This window comes from Pelobates fuscus, chromosome 2, assembly GCF_036172605.1.
Source record: "Pelobates fuscus isolate aPelFus1 chromosome 2, aPelFus1.pri, whole genome shotgun sequence".
NCBI lineage: Eukaryota > Metazoa > Chordata > Amphibia > Anura > Pelobatidae > Pelobates > Pelobates fuscus.
This window is the reverse complement of record NC_086318.1, coordinates 424016713-424037375: the sequence shown is the minus strand read 5'-3', so window position 1 is coordinate 424037375 and position 20663 is coordinate 424016713. Positions and strand designations below refer to the sequence as shown.

At 43.8% G+C, this 20663-nt stretch overlaps 1 protein-coding gene across 1 annotated transcript in view; it reads left to right on the top strand.

Moving 5' to 3' along the window:
• KIF16B (kinesin family member 16B) overlaps positions 1-20663 on the top strand; it is a 303581-nt gene that overhangs the window by 37328 nt on the left and 245590 nt on the right. The window contains exons 2-3 of the mRNA XM_063444040.1: positions 18141-18210; positions 20204-20317. Of these exons, the coding sequence (XP_063300110.1) occupies positions 18141-18210; positions 20204-20317 (184 nt within the window). The remainder of the gene's footprint in view (positions 1-18140; positions 18211-20203; positions 20318-20663) is intronic.

Genomic DNA, 20663 nt, shown 5'->3' with positions numbered 1-20663 from the left:
TCAGGAACGAGGAGGTAAGACAACTGCTGTTTTAGACGGCAGGACCCACTAGGGGTATACCGATTGTGCGGTAGGCCCAAAGGGGTTTTGAATCTGTGTATCTGCCCCCTCTGTCGGAGGGAAGGAGCGAAGGCGCACCGCTCGATCGAACGCTCTTTAGTCAGACCGTTTGATTTTGTTAGTCAGGCGTGGTCCTGGTGTAAATAGCCCTAGCCGGACACCGGTGTCTTGTCTAGACTAGCGTTCTAGGGTGTATATTACGTTCGCTAGGTCGGAGGGACCGGGAGACTAAGCGGCGCCTGTGTAAATTCGGTTCGCTAGCTCTCAACCTATCTGGGCTAAGTGGGAAGGCGTGTAAATTTGGAACCCACTAGACTTTTGATAGTGCGACTAAGAGGCGCCTGTGTAAATTCGGTTCTCTAGCTCGCTATATGTGGTGATTGGGCAGTGTGGCTAACCAAAACGGGTGTATATAGTTTTAGGTAGTCCATCAAGGTACTGGCCAATAGTTTAGTTGGGAATTGTAAATGTGTTAACGATTGTTTAGTAAAGTGTATATCTTGTTAGATAGCGCGAGCTCAGCCGTCTAGCGAGAGTGTTAATAGTGTGTTGCTGTATTATAGTGCACGGTACCATAACCCTGTATATTTACTGACACTGTATATAAGTACTAATCATTGTCGTCAATTGCATGTTTTAACACCATAACCACTAATAACTGTATTGTGACCTTAACTTGTGCTTTGACCTATGCTAACCGTACTGTAACCGCTATTTGTAAAAGACGATGTTACTGGGGTGTGTTATAGACGGGTAATTCGTATATAGAGAATTATAGCGTGGGTGACTGTATAGTTACGCCAAAGGGCATAATATTGATTATATAGTGACTGGTGTAACAGCTGTGTGTGTACGGGAATTCCCTGAGTGTTTATTGTTATTGTGTACGTTTCACTTGGTAACTGTACCACGTGGTGCTGTTGCCAGAGGAAACGGGTGTGACTGTTGAATAGTACGCGTGTATAGTATTCGTTGTCGACGACGTTCCATTGTTAAGTATGGGTGCGTCGCAGTCAACGATTCCGGATCCCTTAGGGTGTATGGTGAAGAATTTTAAAAAGGGATTCAAAACTTGTGATTTTGGGGTTAAGATGTCTCCTGTACGTTTGGTTACTTTGTGTACTAGGGAGTGGCCTACTTTGGTCGCGGCATGGCCGCCACGTGGCAGTTTGGATCCAACTCTGGTACAGCGCTTACACGTGGCTGTATCAGGTAGGCCTGAACTTTACGGCCAGTTTCCTTATGTTGATTGTTGGAGACAGGCCGTAAATGACTCGCCAAAATGGCTTCAGACATGCCACGAGGAGCAGTGTCGCCTCATGGTAGCTAGGACTTGTTCGTCCACTAGGACCGGTGTTAGGCCCATTTTGGACACGCCCCCTGAGTCCGAGATCCCTTTGCCGCCCCCTTACTTTCCGTTAAGAGGAAGTGACGCAAACGCAGGAAGTCCTGCACCCCTCCCCTCATTACCCTCATCCACTTCCGCTTCCTCCTCCAGTACAGGATCCACCCCCCCTCGTACTAAATCTCCCCTTCCGGAATCAGAACCAACCCCCATTAGAAACGAATATCCTGATTTGGCGCCACTTCAGACTTCCGGTCAAGCTTCATCTAGCTCGACTCGAAGTGTTTTATTTACAACCTTTTCCCAAAACCAAGCTCCCACATCCCCATACCCTATCTCTCCCCGACCGGAACCCATGACTGACGCCCCTTTACGTAGCCCCATCCAAACCCGACAACTGACTGGTACCCAACAATTAAAGCACTATCAGATGCCTCTTCGCCTGAATCCTGGGTCAGCCTATATCGATGCCGCTGGTCAAATGGCACACGCTGACCCAGTCTTCGTATATGTCCCATTCACTACAACTGATCTTTTAAACTGGAAGACCCATAATTCCTCGTATACTGAGAAACCACAAGCTATGACTGATCTGTTCACCTCAATAGTACAGACACATAATCCGACATGGGCTGATTGCCAGCAGTTATTAATGACTTTGTTTAACAATGAGGAAAGGACAAGAATAAATCAAGCAGCCATTAAAGCACTAGAGGATAAAGCCCGTACTTTAAACCAAGCTAATCCAGCAGCATGGGCCGCAACACATTATCCCAACACCGATCCCGATTGGAATGTAAATGGTGCCGATATGGTTCAACTCAGAGCCTATAGAGACGCTATAATTGCTGGCATGAAAGCCGGAGGAAAGAAAGCTATTAACATGTCAAAGACAGTTGAGGTGATTCAGAAAAGCGATGAAGCGCCCAGTGTCTTTTATGACCGATTATTGGAGGCATACCGCTTGTATACCCCCTTTAATCCGGAAGACGCAGATAATTCCCGAATGGTGAACTCCGCCTTTGTCAGCCAAGCTTACGGAGATATTAAGCGCAAGCTACAAAAGTTAGAAGGGTTTGCAGGTATGTCAATCACCCAACTAATGGAGGTAGCGAATAAGGTTTATATGAATAGAGAAACAGAAAGTAAGAAAGAGGAGGAGCGCAAGATGCGTAAAAAGGCTGATATGCTAGCGGTAGCGATCGCAGGCGTAGATAGACGGGGCCCAGATAGAGGCGATAGTAGATGGAGTAGGGAGCCTTTGAGTAGGAATCAGTGCGCATATTGCAAGGAAGAAGGGCATTGGAGGAACGAATGTCCGCAAAGAGAGCAGTACGAGAGAGACCAACCCAGGGCAGGCTACGGAAACTTTAGAGGCAGAGCGAGAGGTAGAGGAGGCCCCGGAGGGAGTAATGGTAATAGAGGGAGTAATGGGAACAGAGGAAGTGTTAGGGAAGACAGGTATATTCCAGCAGCGCAAAGGTCCCGCGATAGAGAAGGTAGGGACTTTGTAGGATTGGCTGACACGGTCATGGAGGACTATTGATACCGACCGGGCTCCATCCCCCTTGGTCGAGCGGAGCCTATGGTCGATGTATCAATAGGGGGGAAAAGGAGTGCGTTCATGATCGACACTGGTGCTGAACATTCAGTGGTGACTAATCTAGTTGCTCCTCCATCTGGAAGGACTATTACTGTGATAGGAGCAACTGGAAGAAGTGCTGAAAAACCGGTTCTTAAAAGTCGACTCTGTACATTGGGAGGCCACGTAGTAAAACATCAATTCCTTTATATGCCTGAATGTCCAGTCCAATTGCTGGGACGTGATATGCTATCAAAATTACAAGCGCAGATTACGTTCCTACCAAATGGAACAACATCTTTAAAGTTTAATGGACCTTCAGGTATCATGACATTATCCGTACCAAAGGAAGAAGAGTGGCGACTTTATACAGCGTTGACTAGCCAAAACCCTAGGAGTGATGAGACATTATTTAACATACCAGGAGTTTGGGCAGAGAACAACCCACCAGGACTGGCCCGCAATATTCCACCTATAAAAATTGAACTAAAACTTGGGGTTTATCCAGTGAGCCTAAGACAATACCACATCCCGCAGAAGGCTAAGAAGAACATCCAATCCTATCTGGATAAGTTCATACGGTATGGTATCCTAAAATTCTGTACTTCCCCCTGGAACACCCCATTGCTGCCTGTTCAAAAGCCCGGTACAGATGAGTATCGACCTGTGCAGGACTTGAGAGCAGTCAATGATGCGGTTGTTAGTATACATCCAGTTGTACCCAATCCATATAACCTGCTTGCTTTAATTCCGGGCGGGGCTACTTACTTTACAGTCTTAGACCTCAAAGATGCCTTCTTTTGCCTCCGAATTGCCGCAGAAAGTCAATGTATCTTCGCTTTCCAATGGGAGAACGCTGTAACGGGCTCAAAACGCCAAATGACCTGGACAAGACTGCCCCAAGGGTTTAAAAATTCACCTACCCTATTTGGTTCAGCTCTAAGTCAAGATCTACTGGATTTCGAGTCCATCCCAGGAGAGTGTGTATTGTTACAGTATGTAGATGACTTGTTGATAGCAGCAGTTACAAAAGAAAAATGTCAGCAAGCAACGCACGATCTACTACACATTCTCTGGAAGGCAGGATACAAGGTGTCTAGAAAGAAGGCTCAGTTGTGTTTGCCAACTGTCAAATATCTGGGATTCCATATCTCTGAAGGTCAAAGAATTATGGGGCCAGAGAGAAAAGAAGCTGTCTGCCAAATACCAATACCCAAGAATAGAAGACAAGTGCGAGAATTCTTGGGGGCAGCAGGCTTCTGTAGGATATGGATTCCCAGCTATGCGATACTGGCGAAACCTCTGTACGCAGCTATCAAAGGTACAGAGCACGACCCCTTCTTATGGACCCAAGAACAGCAAACGGCATTTGAAGATGTGAAGAAGGCTTTGATGAGTGCCCCAGCATTAGGTCTACCTGATCACACACGACCATTCTACCTGTATGTACACGAGCAAAGAAGAATGGCTGTGGGAGTATTGACACAGTACTTGGGATCATGGCAAAGACCTGTTGCCTACATGTCTAAGCAATTGGATGCAGTGGCCAGCGGACTTCCACCTTGTCTAAGAGCCGTAGCTGCAGCCGCCCTGCTAGTAGCTGAAGCCGATAAACTCACTCTGGGTCAAGAACTTTATGTACGAGTCCCACATGCAGTACAGACGTTGTTGGATTACAAAGGAAATCATTGGTTTAGTAACAGCCGTATGACCAAGTATCAAGCAATGTTGTGCGAAAACCCAAGAGTGCATTTAGAGACTGTAAACACCTTAAATCCAGCTACCCTTTTGCCACAACCTACTGAAAGTCAACATGATTGTTTGGAAGTAATGGATGAAGTATTCTCAAGTAGACCAGATCTTCGTGATTTTCCCATCCAGAACCCCGATGTTCAATATTATACAGACGGCAGTAGTTATGTGAAAGAAGGGATCCGCTATGCAGGATATGCAGTAACAACAATAGACAAGGTGATAGAAGCTCGGCCACTGGCGAAAGGAACATCAGCACAAAAGGCAGAATTAATAGCACTAACACGAGCGTTACAATTGGCTGAAGGTTTAAGAGTGAACATCTACACGGACTCCAAATATGCGTTTTTAACCACTCATGCCCACGGAGCTTTGTATAAAGAAAGAGGACTACTGAATTCAGAAGGAAAAGAAATCAAGTACGCAGCTGAAATCCTACAACTATTGGAAGCAGTGTGGGAGCCGAAAGAAGTCGGTATCATACATTGTCGAGCGCATCTGAGAGGAGATGGTGATGTAACCAAGGGAAATCGGATGGCAGATAGTGCAGCTAAGCGTGCTGCTGAATCAGGAAGACAGGAGTATGTGGGGCATATAGCTGCTCTTATACCAACTCCACTGTCCCAATGGACTCCAGTTTATACAGCTCAAGAAGAGGAGTGGTTAAAGACTGAACCAGGAAAGTATTTGGAGAACAAGTGGTATCAGCTAGAAGATGGAAGAATAGTCATACCAGCATCACTAGCGGTAGAAATTGTCCAAAATTATCATAACGGGACACATTCTGGGAGAGACAGTACTGAAGAATCTCTTAGAAAACATTTCTACATACCAAGATTGTCCAACTTGACTCAGGCCATTGTACGAAGATGTGTAACGTGTGCTAAAAATAATGCAAGACAAGGACCAGTAAAGCCACCAGGAGTCCAGTTTATGGGGGGACTCCCCATGTCCGATCTACAAATAGACTTTACAGTGATGCCTAAATCGGGTGGACATCGTTACCTGTTGGTAATTGTGTGCACCTATTCAGGCTGGGTAGAAGCATGTCCTACTCGTACAGAGAAAGCAGGAGAAGTTGTGAGATTCCTGCTACGAGAAATAATACCCCGATATGGACTACCCTGTTCTATAGGATCGGACAATGGTCCAGCTTTTGTTCACCAGTGCCTACAACAACTGACTCATATGCTTGGTATAAAGTGGAGGCTTCATACTGCATATAGACCCCAGAGTTCTGGTAAGGTAGAGAGAATGAATAGAACTATTAAGAACCAGTTGGCTAAAATGTGTCAGGAAACCCAACTTAAGTGGAACGTTCTCTTACCCATAACTCTATTGCGAATCCGCAGTACCCCTACCAGAAGGATGGGCCTCTCTCCTTTTGAAATCATGTATGGGCGACCACCTCCCGTACTTGGTAACTTAAGGGGGGATTTGAGTCAGTTGGGAGAAGGAATTACCCGGCAGCAGGTTGTAGAGTTGGGTAAGACTATGGAGGAGGTACAGAAATGGGTACAAGATAGATTACCTGTGAATATTTATCCCCCTGTTCATAGTTATCATCCAGGAGATCAAGTGTGGATTAAAGAGTGGAATAATGTACCGTTAGGGCCCAAGTGGAGAGGTCCTTATGTTGTTCTTTTGTCTACCCCTACAGCGATAAAAGTAGCCGAAGTGACTCCGTGGATACATCACTCCAGGGTTAAACCAGCAGCAGTCGATTCTTGGCAAGTCACAGCAGATCCAGAGAATCCCTGCAAGATCCGGTTAAAACGCACTACTCAGTCGGAGTAACAAGGAATTATTGTGGATTACAAATTTTATTTTTGGGATTTGGTGCGTGAGTGAGAAGGCCATAATAAAGCCTATCCGCTTACCAACACATAGTATATAAGCCAGGAAAGTCTCGAAGGGACACCTGTGAAGACGAGCAGAACTCCATTCCCTGCAGCCCTCACATCCTGGAAGCTGAGGCGCCTTCGCACGGACGAAGACTGAGGATGACGGCGAAAGATGTGCTTTTGATTGTGTTTATTTGTGTGTGTTTTTATATTCAGGAAGGTAGAGGTACCGACACTCCTAGCTGTGAGGTATGCATTAAGACTACGAGAACAGGTAACCATATTTCCCAAACCCTAATTTGGCATTCACAATACGAGTGTAAAGGAGATGTATCGAGATGTAGATACCTAAATATAGACTATAGTGTGTGCCATTTAGGAGTAGGAGAACCTAAGTGCTTCAGTCCAGAGTATCAACCTCGTACAATCTGGTTGACTCTCAGGAATGGAGATCCTCAGGGGACCCTAATTAATAAAACGGTGTTAGAATCCGTACATTCTTCGGGTGTTCTGCTATTTGATGCATGTAAGGCGATATCAAGTGGTAGAAAGCCGTGGAATGTATGTGGGGATCTTAGATGGGAGAGGACGTATGGATCTAACGATAAATATATTTGTCCCAGTAGTAAGAATAAATATGTGAGTCCTAGATGCCCAAATAAAGACTATAACTTTTGCCCATATTGGTCTTGTGTGGGGTGGGCGACTTGGGGACAGACAGTAGATAAAGACATGATAGTGACTAAGTTGCCGACTAGCCCATATTGTAAGTCTATGGAATGCAACCCAGTCCATATACTTATAAATAACCCCGACAAGTTCTTAGATAAGTATGGCAATTTATTTGGGTTTCAGATATACGGGACGGGTTTAGACCCTGGGACAATATTGTTTATAGGGATAGAGACAGATACGGTATCCTCCCAGACTCATCAAGTATACCATTCCTTTTATGAAGAGATGAGTATAGATAATAAGATCCCCCATAATGCTAAAAACCTGTTCATCGATTTAGCTGAAAGTATTGCCGGTAGTCTTAATGTTACCAACTGCTATGTGTGTGGAGGTACTAACATGGGAGACCAATGGCCTTGGGAAGCAAAGGAGGTAATGTCCGGTTCTGAGGCAGTTGACCAACTAATATCTACACAAGCCGATTATCATATGAGTGTTAGAGGTAAATCTGAGTGGAGATTAAAGACCTCCATCATAGGTTATGTTTGCATAGCAAGGAAAGGAATAATGTATAATACTTCTGTAGGAGAATTAACTTGTCTAGGGCAAAAAGCTTATGATGATGATACTAAAAATACAACTTGGTGGTCGGCTTCAAATGTCTCAGAACCATCTAACCCGTTTGCTAGATATGCCAATTTAAAGGATGTGTGGTTTGATCTATCTATCACATCTACCTGGAGAGCCCCAGCAAATTTGTACTGGATCTGTGGTAAGAAAGCCTATTCGGAGTTGCCACAGGACTGGGAAGGGGCATGTGTGTTGGGTATGCTCAAACCATCCTTCTTCTTGTTACCTATTGAAACAGGTGAGACTTTAGGTGTTAAAGTGTATGATGTGAATCATAGGAAGAAAAGGGGACCCATAGAGATAGGCGCCTGGGAAGATAATGAATGGCCTCCCCAGCGTATTATAGATTATTATGGGCCAGCCACGTGGGCAGAAGATGGTACCTTCGGTTATAGAACCCCTATTTATATGCTCAACCGCATTATAAGATTACAGGCGGTGGTTGAGATTATCACTAACGAAACATCACAAGCGCTCAATCTCCTAGCGAAACATAATACCAGGATGAGGACAGCAGTATACCAGAATAGATTAGCCTTGGATTACCTTTTGGCAGTAGAGGGAGGTGTATGTGGGAAGTTTAACCTGAGCAATTGCTGTCTTCAAATAGATGACGAAGGGCAAGCAATAGCGGAGCTTACTAGCCATATGGTTAAACTAGCGCATGTGCCTACTCAGGTATGGAAAGGGTATAATCCAAGTAGTTGGTTTGGTAGCTGGTATGAGTGGTTTGGAGGGCTTAAGGCAGTGGTAGGTGGAGTCCTACTGATTTTAATGTTGTGTCTACTCCTACCGTGTCTTATACCCTTAGTAGTTAGGTCTGTGCAAAGCCTGATAGCAAATATAGCAGAGAGGAAGGCTGCTGCACAGATAATGGCGATATATAAGTATAAGGCTCTAGATCAAGGAGAACCAATGCAGGAAGATGAATGTTGAAGATTCACATCATAAGATAAGTCTGGTCTGGTTCAAGGTAACTTGCGGTGTAAGCAAAACTAAGGTTAAGTGATGCCTCAAGTAATTGTAAAATATCAAGAGGCATCAAAGGGGGGAATGTGGTGGAATCTCGGTAAAAATAAATTTAGTAGGCCGAGATTACCACGTGGCATGTGTACGTGCATATGCTGACGTATCGATCAGTTGGTTGCACGTGGCAAGATACGATCAGTAGTGTACGGAGCATGTGCAAGAATACAGGATATAGTATTCCCCTCCTCCATTGTGCTGGACAAGCCATGCGGTCAAACAGGAAGTTAATTCTTATTTGTGTTGATTGGTTAAGAGAATGTGCGGGTGGAGCTTAATATGGGAGGAGTTATATGCCTATATAAGGAGCCTGCACTATTGTCCGGGGCTCAGAACTTGCTGTATTTTGGTGACGTTAGTCCCTCTGAGTCCCGATCGGTGATCCAATAAAGAATCTCTTCCTTCCTGAAGAAACCTGTGTCCATCTCTCTGTGCTTGGCTTCCGTCAGTTTCTCCGGTATCACACTTATAGGACTCTCTTTAACCCCTTAAGGACACATGACATGTGTGGCATGTCCTGATTCCCTTTTATTCCAGAAGTTTGGTCCTTAACCCCTTAAGGACCAAACTTCTGGAATAAAATGGAATCAGGACATGCCACACATGTCATGTGTCCTTAAGGGGTTAAGGGGGTTAAAATGTCCACTTTTATTTATTTATTATTTTGAAAAAAATTTTTTTTTACATTTAATGAAGAGTAATGATATATTTTTTTTTATTAAACACCGTTTATTGATTTGTTTTTGAGAATATTATTTTTTGTTTTTTCATCTAGCTGAGCAGCCATGTTGGTCAGCCTCTAATGTTATCTGACCAGCTGCTGCAGCACCTAACTCGCTGCTGCTGAAGTTGCTCTGTGTGAAACTGCAGCAACGGGGAACGTTGGGTTGAGCAGCATTTGGTCACCGAACAGTTTGACCAAATATGGCTACTTAGCCAAAAAAAAGTGAAAAATAAATAAATCATAACATTTTGTTAACTGTAAGTGGAAATTTGTTGACAGTTGTCCTTTAAGCAGAGCTAGTCACCTTGTTATTTATTTAACAAATGCATTTGTGAGGTGCGAAAAATAAAATGAAATATAGAAATCCATATCTCTTTATCTTAAAACGGAGTGTCTCCATCTTGGCTACTAGTCATTCTTCATTATAAGTTATTTTTTATTTTTTTTTGTGGTTTGCGCATGACATTCAGCATAGAAGTCAAGATAAAATGTATTCTCCGCCTGCACCTCTCACGCCTCACACTTCTGTCAGTCCCTACATTGGCTTACTGTAAGATATAGGGCTCAATTTCAAATTCTGGTTCTTGCTTTCAAATCTCTACATAATGCTGCTCCCACCTATCTATCCTCCCTAATACACAAGTATGTCCCGTCTAGGCCCTTACGATCTGCTGAAGACTTACGTCTATCTTCTCTCCGTACTCCCACCTCTGATGCTCGCCTTCAAGACTTCTCGAGGGCTGCACCGTTCCTGTGGAACTCGCTTCCCTCCTCCGTTAGATGCTCACCCAGTCTCCACTCCTTTAAAAAAAAATAGTTAAAAACCCACTTCTTCATAAAAGCGTATCAATTAAACTGTTAATAGCTCCCAACTGATTCCTCTCTTACAACTATCACTAGTCTAATACTATCCTTACCTTTTTGTGTAATTTAACCCCACTCCCTCTAGCATGTAAGCTCATTGAGCAGGGCCCTCAACCCCTCTTTTCCTGTGTGTCCAACTTGTCTGGTTACAACTACCGGTACTTGTCTGTTCGTCCACCCATTGTAAAGCGCTGCGGAATTTGATGGTGCTATATAAATAATAACATAATAATGTTTCCTCCTTGTTTGCAATGGTGCCCCAGCAGTGGCTCTGTGATATAATTTGATAAATCTATAAAGGAACACTATAGTGTTATCAGGGCTCGAGTCCTGCAGGAACGCATGGGAACGGCGTTCCTGCACTTTTTCCAAAGCAGGAACGCTGTACCCGTTACCATTCCTGCAGGACTTGCCCTGCTACCTGCACACAGGGGCCCATCACACGCTGTGTTCCTCTCCAGCACTAACTCTCGCGAGACCCGCGGCTGTAAGAGCGTTGACATGGGTTACCGTGGCAATGCTCCGCACAGGCGAGTCTCGCGAGAGTTAGTGCTGGAGAGGAACACAGCGTGTGATGGGCCCCTGTGTGTAGCGGCTGCCTCCCTCCACCGGACCACCAGGTGATCTCCCCCCTCCCTGACAAGGTAAGAAGCAGGGAGGGGGGAATAAAACAAACAAACAAACACATAAAGTTTAAAAAACAAATGCTTCCCCCCATCATCCAGCACACACACACACCATCCAGCACACACACACACACACCATCCAGCACACACACACACACACCATCCAGCACACACACACACACACCATCCAGCACACACACACACACACCATCCAGCACACACACACACACACCATCCAGCACACACACACACACACCATCCAGCACACACACACACACACCATCCAGCACACACACACACACACCATCCAGCACACACACACACACACACACACAAACATCCAGCACACACACACACACACACAAACCATCCAGCACACACACACACACACACACACCATCCAGCACGCGCGCGCGCACACACACACACACACACACACACACCATCCAGCACACACACACACATCATCCAGCACACACACACACACACACATCATCCAGCGCACACACACACACACACACATCATCCAGCGCGCACACACACACACATCATCCAGCGCGCACACACACACACACACATCATCCAGCGCGCACGCACACACACACATCATCCAGCGCACACACACACACACATCATCCAGCGCGCACACACACACACACATCATCCAGCGCACATACACACACACATACATCATCCAGCGCACATACACACACACATCATCCAGCGCACACACACACACACATCATCCAGCGCGCACACACACACACACACACATCATCCAGCGCACATACACACACACACATCATCCAGCGCACACACACACACACACACACTTCATCCAGCACACACACGCTACATTCATTATACACACTCTGCACTCACTACAAACACACTAAATTCACTGTACACACTTTGCATTCATTATACACACTCTGCATTCACTACACACACACTACATACAGGGCCAGATTAACAGCCCAGTGGGCCTGGTGCTGACAATTATGACGGGCCTAATTACAGAATCTTATTGACCAAAAACACTAAAACACTCCCAAGTGTCATGTATCTGATGGAGATGGTGCTGGAGAGAAAGAAAACAGCAGCTATAAGAAAACGCATACCCTATGCTAATCTCCCTCTAATTTATGTTTTCATCTTTCAAGTAAATCCATAACCCCTAACAGCAGTGTCCAGTCAAGCAGGAAGTCAATTGGCGGGGTAAAAGGGTGTGCCACTGACACAAATCACGTAACCTGCCACAAGGGGTGAACATGCCCAAAAAGAGGACATGTCTGCCCAAAGAATTAGAAGGCCAGCCTGGCATGTCAGGCTGTCTGCCAATCATGCAGGTGGCCAACTAAGGGCATACTATGCAGACAGCACCCTGAGCTTGGCATAAATGCGTCTAATGATGCGCTCGCTCAACGCTTTCTAAGGACTGTCCCCTAGCACTCGCTGGTCCACTTGTCTCCTTACCTTCTTACTAGCAGACAGAAGCTCCTGGGATATAGTCTGGGACAGAGAAAAGCTGTATGTAGTGAGTGTAGAAGAAAGGGAACATGCCACAGTGTTAAAGAGACCAAAGTCAACATTACCTTAAAGGATCACTATAGGGTTCAAACATAAATTCCTGACCCTAAAGTGTTAACACCACAATCACAGCGCTTCCCCAGAGGATTGGCTGAGACTGACAAAGAGGCAGATCAGGGGCAGAGCCAGCATGATTCAAACACAGCCCTGGCCAATCAGCATCTCCTCATAGAGATGAATTGAATCAATGAATCTCTATGAGGAAAGTTCAGTGTCTGCATGCAGAGGGAGGAGATACTGAATGTTTGGATGCATTTTAGGCAGCCATGACCCAGGAAGGATCTCTAACAGCCATCTACAGAGTGACCAGTGAAGTTATCACTAGGCTGTAATGTAAAGACTGCATTTTCTCTGAAAAGACAGTGTTTACAGCAAAAAGTCTGACGGTAATGATTCTACTCACCAGAACAAATTCAATAAGCTGTAGTTGTTCTGGTGACTATAGTGTCCCTTTAACTATATTCATTGTCAGCCACACTATGCATTGTCAGTATAGTGTCCACACAAGTTTTGTTCCCATACATCCCTCTTAAGTTTCCATAGTTAAGTAAGAGTATGTGAAAAGTAGTTAGGGTTGCCACCTTTCTTGGAAAAACATACCGGCCTTACTAATTTGCATAATTAAATATGTATGGATGACATCACATGATGTAAATCACAAGGAGCGACATAAGAGAAAATCCTGTAAAATCACCAAAAAACTACTTAGTTTGATTCTGCTGTATAGATGGATTCCTCCCAGTGCCCCCATGTCTCCCAGTGCCCTCATGACTCAGTGCCCCCATGTGTCGATTACTCCAGGTCTCCGTGTTCCTTTGTCTTCCAGTGTTCCCTAATGTTGTGTCCCCAGGTCTCCCAGTGACCCTATGTATCACAGTGTCTCAATGCCCCATGTCTCCCAGTGTCCTCCAGTATTTCCATGTGTATATGTCCCCATGTATCCCAGGGTCCCCATGCCACTAGGACACTAGGAAAACGTGGAGACCTAGGGACACGGAGACACCAGTGACACTGGGAGACTAGGGGAAACTGGCTGGGACACATGGGGACACTGGGAAAATAGGGGACACTTGAAGACATGGGGATACAGACACTAAAGACACTGGCTGGGGGACATGGGGACATTGAGACATGGGGGCACTGGGACACATGGGGACACTGAGACACCAAGGCCACAGACACTAGGGACACTAGCTTGGAGAAATGGGGACATTGAGACACTTGAGGCACTGGGAGACATGGAGGCACTGGGAGACATGGGGACAGTGAGACGACTCGGGGCACTGGGAGACTAAGGGGCACTGGCTGGGAGACGTGGACACTGAGAGACATCAGTGTCATAATGTCTCCCAATGTCCCCTAGTGTCTCAGTGTCCCAATGTCTCCTTACAGCCTTTCCCCCATCCCTCACTTCCCTGAGCTGAAGGCTGTCTCTGCAGGGTGGGAGTTGCTGTCTGGACTCTCTGTAGCTGCTCCCCTGCAGATCAGTGAGTAGAGATAGGCAGGGAGGGATATGCTGGAACTTCCTATCCCTGCCTCTCTCCACACACTGTGACCCCTACTGGCCAGTGCTGGTATTGCAAAGTATTCTCTTGTTTATACTGAGAAAAATACCAGCATTTGTATTGCCAGTATCACTGCAATATCGGCACCGGCCAGGCAGCCTCAAATACTGTCTGTGCCTATAAAATAAAAGCCAGGTGGAATCCCTAAGAGTAGTGTGTGGGAAAAAAAATGTAAAATAACAAAAAAAAAAAACATATATTTTTTTTTTAAATCAATGGGCCTGGAGCTGCAGCTCCATCAGCCCCTATGTTAATCCGGCCCTGACTACATACACTGCATTCATTATACACACTCTGCACTCACTACAAACACACTCCATTCACTATACACACTCTGCATTCATTATACACACTGCACTCACTGCACACTACATTCACTATACACACTCTGCATTCACTACAAACACACTACATACACTGCATTAATTATACACACTGCATTCATTATACACACTCTGCACTTACTACAAACACACTATATTCATTATACACACTCTGCACTCATTACAAACACACTACATTCACTATACACACTCTGCATTCATTATACACACTCTGCATTCACTACACACACACTACATACACTGCATTCATTAAACACACTATCCACTCACTACAAACACACTGCATTCATTATACACACTATGCACTCACTACAAACACACCACATTCACTATACACACTTTGCACACACTACACACTACATTCATTATACACATTCTACATTCACTACAAACACACTACATTTATTATAAACACTGCTCTCACTACAAACACTTCATTGTACACACTCTGCTCTCACCACAAACACACTACATTTATTATACACAATCTGCACTCACAACAAACACCACATTCATTATACACACACTGCACTCACAACAAACACTACATTCATTATACACACACTGCACTCACAACACACACTACATTCATTATACACACTCTGCACTCACAACACACACTACATTCATTATACACACTCTGCACTCACTACAAACACACTTCATTCATTACACACACACTGCACTCACAACAAACACTACATTCATTATACACACACTGCACTCACTACAAACACACTAAATGTATTATACACTCTACACTCACTACAAACACACTACATTCATTATACACACCCTGCACTGCACTATATGCATAGGAGTGTAATTTTTTTTTTTAGGGGCGCCCCTCCCCCCTTAAAAAAAAAAAAAAAAAAAAAAAATTACACTCCTATGCATATAGTGCAGTGCAGGAATCTTGGGTGAGTTCCCACACTTTTTTCCCCAGGACTTGACCCCTGAGTGTTATAAATACAAACAAAGATGTATTGCTAACACTATAATGTTCTACTGCCAGTTTAGGTTCAAGCTCCCCCTAAATGTAATTAAAGGGGAACTATAGTGCCAGAAAAACAAAGTTGTTTAGTGCCCAACTCTCCTCCCGCTGTGCACAAGGGGTTACAAACCCCTTCTGTCACTTACCCAAGTCCAGTGCCGATGTTCCTTGGTACTGGCTATGGTCCGCCTCCGCTCCTTCGGTGCGGGAGACCTAATGCGCATGCGCGGCAATGGCCGCATTCGCATTAAGATTTCTCCATAGGAAAGCATTATATAATGCTCTCCTATGGGAATTTCGGTGGCGCTGGATGTCCTCATGCATAGCACGAGATTGTCCAGCGTCTGTTAAGCAAAAAAAAAAGTCGCCTAACAGCCCGGAAGTCTCTCTGGTGGTTGTCTGGTAAACCGCAACTAGAGGTGCAGTTTACCCACTTTTTTTTTTTTTTTTTTTTATAAACTGCAGTAATTAGCTTTGCAGGGTTAAGGGTGCTGGAACAGTGCACCAAGACCACTTCAATGAACTGAAGTTGTGTGGGCACCTATAGTGTCCCTTTAACCGCTTAAGGACACATGACATGTGTGACATGTCATGATTCCCTTTTATTCCAGAAGTTTGGTCCTTAAGGGGTTAACAAAAGAAAGAGTCGCACCTGAGTCGTACCTTGATGGTTATGGACCGCAGCGAGGCCTCGCTGGACTGGGCCCCACTGCACATTGAGAGATTAAGGACCGGCCGCCCTCCCCCTCCCCCTTCCCCCCCCACTTCTTGCACCCTTTTTCCCCTTTTTCCGACCTGGCTACATACTTTTTAAGGTCTTTCCTTCTTCATTTCTCTTTTTCTTCTCTTTCTTCTTTACGCTTCGCACTGTTTCCTCAGGCTAGATCTAGCGAACGGAGGAACTAGGTAGTACAGTTAGGGGTTTAACTGGCACATACGATAGCTGACTTTTTTTTACCCCTCTGGCCTGCGTATGTACCTAACATAATTTTCCCCTACAAACGGCGAGTGCCAAGCCTGGGTTCAGACCCACGTTTACAATGTTACAGAGAACTAAGGTCTACGAAGGAGGGTTTGCAATTTACTTGGCCTCTTCCTTAGCCTAACAGAGTTTGTTTACTTGTCGAGCTAAAAGCAAAAAGATGTATATACTAACAAGGGGTACTGTGAAGTTAAAATTTACGAAATACCTCAATGGCCGGCAGGCACCATCGGTATTGATAAGAAAACTGAGGCTTATAATACTGTGATTGTAAAGCTGTATTTTTCCATAATGTCGATAATGTTGGCTTCTGCGTAAGCCCGTAAACTGATGTGCGCCTGTACGTGCTATTGAATGAAAAATAAAGAATTAAAAAAAAAAAAGAAAAGTCGGAATAAGGACTTTATTTGCTCACTCCTTGTAGCCCGTGACATGGTCCCGCAGACCGTGTCCTCTTTACATACATACATACATACATACATACATACATATAGCGGGCAACTGAATTTGCAATGTGCTGATGAGTTATGTATAGCCTGCTTTCTTGAGCACTGGTTAAGTAGAAAGAGGAATTTTAATTCTGATTATCAAAACAAATCAAAATGTTATATATATATGCCATTTTAATAGTTTTTTTTTTAAATAACGTGTTTTTTTTCGTATTTTTGCCATGATGCCCGTCATTTTTCCATTCTTTACATTTACAGGCTCGGGATAAATCACTGTTACTTTTTCTTTTTTGTTTGTTTGTTTTATTTTCTTTTTAATTTGATTGATTTATTTTAACATATTTTGCTGTAATTGTTTAATGTATAGGGGCCTTATCAGCACTCATTTCCCAAGTGTATGTGTGTGCATATGTATGGAGTCGTCGTAAAAAGACGGAAGACTGAAGGTCAAGATATTTGTCTGTCTCCCCAGAACCCTGGCATGACATTTTTCCTTGATACATGCATCAGCATTATAACTCTCAGATTACACTCTGTTTTTTTTTGTAGAATTCTGATTACAGTTCCGCTAATCTTAGTGCTGCTGAAGGACATACATATACCCCACTTTATCTGGGATCAGTGAGAATTATTTTCCTGCTTGTAATACAGCCATTCCCCCATTAGTGATATGTGGGGAGAAGGGCTGGGGAATACAGGATTTCAAAGTATCTGGCTTCTCTCCCACACTATCAATATCTGGAATGAGCCAAATTTAAATGTTAGCAGGTACTGCTTGAGAGTGTGCAAAGCCGAGCTTGCTGGAGGGAGGTTGCCACAATGTCTGCTTATTGCGTGTATATATAATATCTTTATATGTAACAATGTCTGATCTTATGGGAAATCACGGAGAGCAAGCAGTGGTTTTAATAACTCGGTTCTGAGCTATGTTACATCTGTGTGCATATTGCAGTTTGAAATTATTAAATGTTTTTGTGTAATCTTGACATAAATATACATTGGGTTACTGTGTGCGTAGAGAAACAATAAAAAAATATAAAACATGTTTATGCTATCGTTCTGATTATTCCTCTCTTTGTTTTCTTTAGGGAGAAAGATCTGGAGGCTAAATTTATTATTGAAATGGAAGCAAAGAAAACAAAAATTAGCAATGTAAAGGCAAGTGTAATATTATGTGTGTTTTTGATTCATGTAGCCGATTTAGTGGTACCCAAGGGCTTGCCTGCAGGAAGAATGTAATATGCTGTAATATACTTTATATTTTTTTTTTTATATGTTTATCGTGATTACATTGAAGCCAGGTAGAATATAATGAGCAAATATAATGGCCTTCAGAATGAAGTCCTCATCAGGGTATTCAACTTTACACGTGCCAGCATTTGTTCTCTCTTAAAATGCTGATAAAGAAATCCAGAACAGAAATCAAACAAACAAAACCTATTACCTTATTTCATAATGACAGTCCAGTACAAAACTCTTGGTTAAAGTGGGTTTTTGAAGTAGTTGGGGGTGGAGGTTTGGAGTGTTTTTTCTTTTTTTTGGTTTTTTTTTATCCGTTTCTCTTCTATGTCTTTAACAGTTAAAGGGAAAGTTGAAACACCAACACCACTACATCTTAAAGTGGCACGGTTACCGTCTGGGGAATTAGCCAAATTTGCAAAGACCACCGTAACATTCATAGACACAGCCAATTCCCTGCAGCTGTCATTGGTGTCGGTGGATTGACAATTAGACTCCACCCTGAGTTTAAGAAAGTCAAACAGAGAAAAAATACAAAAATACAGGAACAAAGTAGTTCCGTCTCTGTATTTCTCTTGACTGGGTTTCAGTGAAATCCCAACACGTCATAATGAGTATTTCATAAAGATTCTATCTCTATGAAAGTTATTTTTTGGGTTTGGGGGAGAGGGTGGTTGCATTAATGTAAAAGCTTTGGTGCACAGATTCTGTGTCTTTTTTGCAGACATTGTAAAGCTTTGGCAGAAACTGAAATGTTTTCGGTTTGGGTGAAAATTCAACTCTAGTGGCTGTCAGGCAAACAACTACTAGAGGCTCTTCTTCCTTCACACCCTTAGGTTTGCGAAGGACTTTATATTCAGTGTCATTTATGCCACTGTCATACCTCCCACCATTCCTGATTTTTGTCAGGACAGTCCCACATTTTTAGGGTCTAGCCTTGTTCTGATTTTGTTTCCTAGTGTCCCACTTTTGGGGACGTGAGGAAACTGTCCCCTCCAAAAAAACATAGTGGGAGCTCCTCATTAGACACACTGGCACTAGGCTCAGAGCACTTGGGCCCTGCAGAGAGCACAGAAATGGTGCTTCCAACATGGTTTACCCTTTAGTGAGTCTACCTGCTTGCTCGGCAGGCCAGATCTCTGGGCGGACCTGCTCCCTTTCTTTGGGCATTGCCAGTAATGCAATTCACATCAGTGGGCTACCACTTTTCCCTTGCTCACCAGCAACCCACCTCATGAGATGCCAAGGTTGGGACAGTATGTATCTGCATCCCTAGATTTTAACACTTTTTTTGCTCAATTGTTTTATTTCTGCTCATACTTTACCATACTATTATTCTACTGATCGTTCCCTGGTTCCTGCCTCTTACACTACCTTGCCTATTTACTTTGTACTATTTTCCCCCTGTAACATATTGCATCGTGTTCTCTGTTTCTCCTCTTCCCTTACACTCACTCAATGCAGGAATTAATTCTAATTTATTATAAATCTGTTGCACGTTCATTGGGCAATAACGTACCTCCCGATATGTGGCTTCTGTAAGACTGGATGGGTGAGCAGATCCTGTGATCCAAGTGGCAAAGGCGATGACCAGCCCAAAAATGGATGGGCCTGCCACCTGACAAACAGCCTGGTGGCCCCCAGCTCCCAGGAACATGCAGAGATCGTTGCTAAAGCACTTACTTCATTTGAGTGTGTCTAATGATGTGCTCATACTGTACTTCCCGGGGACAGTTTTCTTATGTCCCACATCTGGTGACACCATGGAATTACTGCAAGACAGCAGAACAGGACCCTAAAATTGGGATTGTCCCACCAAAAGCACGCAATACGATGGACCCTATTAGCATGCAGCTAAATGTACTGTTCTAGAGAAACATCATTTAATGTTTCATTTCTTTTCTTTACACAGATGCCAGATGGAGTAACCGGAGATTCTGGGAGAGACAGGACCAAAACATTTACCTACGACTTTTCCTACTTTTCGGCCGATAGTAAAAATCCAAATTTTGCTTCTCAAGAAAGGGTATGGATATCGTTTTATATGTGCTTAGAATTAAGTATGCTTTGTATTTCAGATGTGAGATGTGGTTATTCACAAAAGGGAGAATTGTTGGGAAGTCAAAGTGAATTTCAAATTTAGGGCCAAAATAGTCGACTGTGCTGCCAGTTCAACTACTTTGGCTCTAAATTTGAAATTCACTTCGAATTTCTGACAATTTTCACTCTATTAATGCTGTAGAAATATGTAATCAGAAAATCTATGCAGAGGATCTTTATATTACCGTATATTTAAGGTTAATGTATTTTCAGGCTGCTTAGATAATGTGTTTATATTTTATGGATTATTGGTAAACCACATTATTTAATGT